The following is a 5,018-nucleotide window of genomic DNA, read 5'->3' as shown; positions in this document are numbered from 1 at the left end:
CTGCGGTTAAATGAAAAAGCAGCAAATAAGCATCTGGACCTTTTTTCTGTCTGAAAACACCACAGCATAAATTCAAGTTTCTGTCACGACGCTCGCGCTCACGAGACTTCAGGCTCCAAGCTGCAAACGTGCGTCTGTAGATGAGGCGATGAGGAAAGGAGGAGGAGGAGGAGCTGCTGCGCGATTCTGTATGACCCGCAATTTCTAAAGCGCTTTGACGCTGCGGGACCTCCCGATGCGCCGGCTGTGCAGGCTCAGATCAGACACTTCATACCGAGAAGCGCATTTATTTAGAAAAAAGTGTTTCCGCTTTGCGAAAAATGTCTATTTCTTCCTGTAAGCGCAATTTCTTTTTTCGAAAAATGCCAGTTTTTTCGAAACTGTGGTGTTTCCATTTGGATCATTTATTATCCAAATTCCAATTTGCGAAATTTCAGAGTTAATGGAAATGCGACTATTGATTATCTCGTTAAGGAGAAAACGATTTAAAAAAAGAAAAATAGTGAGACAGGCTGTTTTTTGGCTTCAGAAATAACATAGTGTGGCGACCCGGGGGTTAGCCCCGCCTTCAGCTCCTAAGACTCATGGGAAGTGGGAAATCTGGGGTGTGTTACATTGCTCACCATGAGTGAGGGAGCTGTGAGCAGAAGTCACGTTCATACCGTTTGGCTGTTCATGTGTGTTTAAATTAAATGGGTGTTGATGATGGAAGTGAGATTAAGCAGTCTGCTTCGTGGTCTTCTTCTGCCTGAGACTGTTCGGTGTCGTGTAATGTACAGGGCACCGATGTTTCTCCTTCCCAGACAGTGAAAGAGTAACTCACCTTTTGGGTCCCTGTGGCGTCCCTGCTACTATTAACATACCAGTTGAGTCGTTACAATATAGCTTTAAGATATTTCAATTTTTAATCGTTTATGAAGGCAGGTGTGATTTAAAAAAAACGCATCACACTAAAATAAAATTTTCGAGCAGCTCACAAGTGAATTGTGCTATTTTTAGAAGAGGCCTGCGGGCGACTGATGTGGTGCTCGCGGGCGACGTGTTGGTGACCCCTGCTCTAGAGCATGGGCCCCTAAACTACGGCTCGTGGGCAGGATCCGGCCCTCCTCATTTGGCCCGGCCCCCCAAACTGTTTTCTCTAAATTAGACATTTTTCCAGTTTTTAGACTTATTTAGCATTTAGCTAATATTACAGCTACATGCTAGCTGATGAGGCTAATGTAGGTTTCTAGGCTAATTTGGAGTTTAGCTAATATTTTAGTTTTATGCTAGCTGTTTTGGCTAAATTAGATATTTTTCCAGTTTTTAGACTTATTCAGCTTTAAAAGCGGCTGGGTGGCTCAGTGGGCTAGGTGAAGGGCTGGCACTCAGGAGTCCTGGGTTCGATTCCAGGGTTGTCCACCTATCCCTATTGGGTCCTTAGGCAAGACCCTTGACGCTGCTGCCTAACTGGGTCCCTGTGCCCCTCAAGTACAGGGTTGCGTCAGGAAGGGCATCCGGCGTAAAAACTCTGTCAAATCACTGATGTGAAACAGTGGGTGCTGTTACGCTGTGGCGACCCCGAAAGGGATAAGCTGAAAGTGAACTACTACATACTTATTCAGCTTTAAGCTAATATTTCAGCTACATGCTAGCTGTTTTGGCTAATATAGGCTTTTTTAACCCTTCCTCTCTCTTTGGGGTCCAGTTGACTCCAACCACATTTTGATGTGATTCCTTCCATGACAAATGTGGACAGGATTTTATGTCTCCCATGGACATCAGTGAAACTCAAAAATCAATGATAAAACAAAGTTCAGCGCACTGTCTTGTGGGGTCCAGATGACCCCACTTTTAATGTAAACAAGCAAAAGAGAGCGGAAGGGATAAACATTTTTTAGGCTAATTTAGAGTTTAGCTAATATTTTAGCTTTATCCTAGCTGTTTTGACTAATTTAGAATTTTTTTGAGTTTTTTTCTGCTAATTTGGCACTTTGCTAATATTTTAGCAAGCTATCATCTTCAGCGTTTTCACCATCAGCTTCAGTGTTTTTACCTATCAATTTAAGCATCACCAGCTTTTAATCTATCGCAGGTAATGCTAAATATCTAGTTTTTAAAATGTTTTAGTATTATTTTTTCTTGGAAGATTACATAAATGAACTATTTAAAATGTTGCTATGTGTGTCTTTCTGGAAAACCATAAATGTTTACGTTTAGGCTGTGACTGTTACACTGTTACTATTAGTCTACAAACTGACCCTGGCCCCACATCAGAGAAGAAAACAGTTATGTGGCCCTCACAAGAAAAACTTTGGGGACCCCCGCTGTAGAGTACGATCCATTCGGTCGCATTTGAGACTAGATTTTTCATTGATGCGCCTAAAAAATATTCTTGGCCCAGTCGCTAAAACACAGGATATGACGTCACCGATTTCACAAAGTAAAAATCCAATAAATATGAACATATCACGTTTATTCATGACTCCACTGTCTTCTGATGGTGAAAATGTGGATGGTTTATTCCAGGGGTCAGCAACCTCTAGCAGTAAAAGAACAATTTGGGCTTGTTTTCTACTGGTCAAAACCTAGAAGGAGTCACATAGTCTTACTTTAGCCTTTAAGAAATTTGGATTTGCATTCATGACCTTCTTTATTTATTTATTTATTTTTAATAAATATGAATTATGTCTTATTTTGGGAATAAACAAAAGCAAAAATCTAAAAAGAAACTAGGGGGATTTTTAATAAACGTTTTTACCTTTAGTTGAGGCCAAATTAGCAAAAAAAGCTAGATTGTTGCTTAATTACTAGCTGAACTCTAAATTAGCATAAAATTCCTCAGTAAATTAAATCAGCCAAAATGTTAGCATGTTGCTAAAATAAAAGCTAAACTCTAAATTAGTATAAAAACTTCAGTAGTTAACAATTAACGAAAAATGTTAGCATATTGCTAAAATATTAGCTAAACTCCAAATTAGCATAAAAAAATGTAATTAGAGGCCAAATTAGCCCCAAAAAGGCTAGCTCGTTGCTCAATTACTAGCTAAACTCCTAAATAGCCAAAATTCCTCAGTAACTAAATTAGTCAAAAAAATTAGCCTGTTTTTTAAAATAAATTATCCCTGGAAAACTTCAATAGATAACAAATTAGCTGAAAACATCAGCATTTTGCGAAAAATTATTAGCCAAAACCCAAATTAACATAAAATTCCTCAGTAAACTAAATTAGCCAAAAACGTTAGCATGTTGCTAAAATAATAGCTCATCTCCAATTTTTTGAAAATTAAAATTTATTTTCTTCAGCCAGAGAGCCACCATGGAGAGATAAAAGAGCCACATGTGACTCTGGAGCTGCAGGTTTATTCAGATATTACATTTAAACACGTTCTATTCTTCAATTGCAATGCATTGTGGTCTATATTCGCTAATCTAGTGAGCATCAATGCACACTAGTTTTTCGCAAAGACTTTTGGGAAATTTGGAATGCACTTAATTTTGGAATTAGTAGATTCGGACAGCACCAGAAAATGGCGAACACACTATGTAGGGATTGGGCCTTAAGCTGGCGGCATGTGGGGGTAATTTTGTAAAGATGCCACCACACGCTGGACACACTTAGGCTGCGGACTGCAGTTATTGATGATGTCATCGATGAAGTCTGAAATATCAGACGCAGTGTTCCCATAACTCAGTGTGGTGGGCCAAATGGAGAGGGAGGGACAAGGGAAGAATTGGGATTGGGCCTTAGTCTTTTGCCTATATTCACTGACAGATCTTTGAATCCTACAGGCAAAGAGGAGCATGACAAAGAGGGCCGCGTCATCACCGCCGAGTTCCCCTCCTTCTTCCTGGTGACGGCATACGTTCCCAACGCCAGCAGAGGCCTGGTCCGCTTGGATTACCGCAAAACCTGGGACGTGGACTTTCGGGCCTATCTGACGGAGCTGGACGTACAGAAACCGTTGGTGCTGTGCGGCGACCTCAACGTGGCCCACCAGGAGATCGACCTGAAGAACCCCAAAGGGAACAAGAAGAACGCAGGGTTCACGCCAGAGGAGCGCGAAGGCTTCAGCCAGCTGCTGGCGGCCGGCTTCGTGGACAGCTTCCGCGAGCTCTACCCCGAGCAGGCCAACGCCTACACCTTCTGGACCTACATGATGAACTCCCGCGCCAAGAACGTGGGCTGGAGGCTCGACTACTTCGTGCTGTCCTCCTCGCTGGTGCCAGGCCTGTGCGACAGCAAGATCCGTAACAAAGCCTTGGGCAGCGACCACTGTCCCATCACTCTGCACCTGGCAGTGTAGACGGTGGTCGTTTAAGCCCGAGTCTGCCCCGCCTCAGGAAGGAGATCCTTCTATTAAACTTAGTTGTGGTTCTGTACTACTGTCTCATCTTCTTGTCCCTCTTGTTTTCATCCTGACTGGATCCTGGGAGGTGCTGTAAATTCTGCAAACACTAAAAACGGTGTCTAAGCTTGCCTTTAACAGGTGTTTCTCCTTGTTTGATCTCGATCTGTAAAGCTCCTCCTCCTACCAGATGTTAGATGTTGTTCTCAGATTTGACAATAAAAGCGGATCAGACTTGACTGTGGTGCTTATGTGTATTTCTATGCAACACGTCCTTTTGAGTATCCCAGTGTAGCACAGGATTAACCTCACTGAACACAGCCGTCTGCCTGGATAAATCAGCTGATACTCTATTGAAGTTTAAGTCATAAAGCATGTGTCAATGTCGAGGCCCGGGGGCCGGATCCGGCCCTCCAGATCATTTTATTTTAGTATTGATGGCTTGATGTTATCTTGCGCTCATTTCTAACTTGTGTAATTTTGACAAAATATATTGTTATGGAGAGTAAAACATTGAAAGTTCATTTATTTTGGAATAATATTCCTGCCTTTTTTTTATTATTCATACTTATGTTAAAAGGTTGGCATTCTGCTAGCTATTTAGAGTATTTCAGCATTTACTACGTTTTTTTAGGTTGTTTTGGAGTTTAGATGATATGTCCGCTGTTTAGGCTAATTTAGGCTTTTTAA

General features: G+C 41.7%; 1 protein-coding gene across 2 annotated transcripts in view; it reads left to right on the top strand.

Moving 5' to 3' along the window:
- Positions 1-4,567, top strand: part of apex1 (APEX nuclease (multifunctional DNA repair enzyme) 1) — a 9,112-nt gene extending 4,545 nt beyond the window's left edge. For both annotated transcript variants that reach the window (XM_024291167.2, XM_024291173.2), the window contains exon 5: positions 3,772-4,567. In XM_024291167.2, coding sequence (XP_024146935.1) covers positions 3,772-4,286 — 515 coding nt within the window. In that variant the 3' untranslated portion in view covers positions 4,287-4,567. The remainder of the gene's footprint in view (positions 1-3,771) is intronic.
- Positions 4,568-5,018: the final 451 nt, after the last annotated feature.

Source organism: Oryzias melastigma, linkage group LG23, assembly GCF_002922805.2.
Source record: "Oryzias melastigma strain HK-1 linkage group LG23, ASM292280v2, whole genome shotgun sequence".
Lineage (NCBI taxonomy): Eukaryota > Metazoa > Chordata > Actinopteri > Beloniformes > Adrianichthyidae > Oryzias > Oryzias melastigma.
The sequence above is the reverse complement of the archived record's forward strand: the minus strand, read 5'-3'. Positions and strand labels throughout refer to the sequence as shown.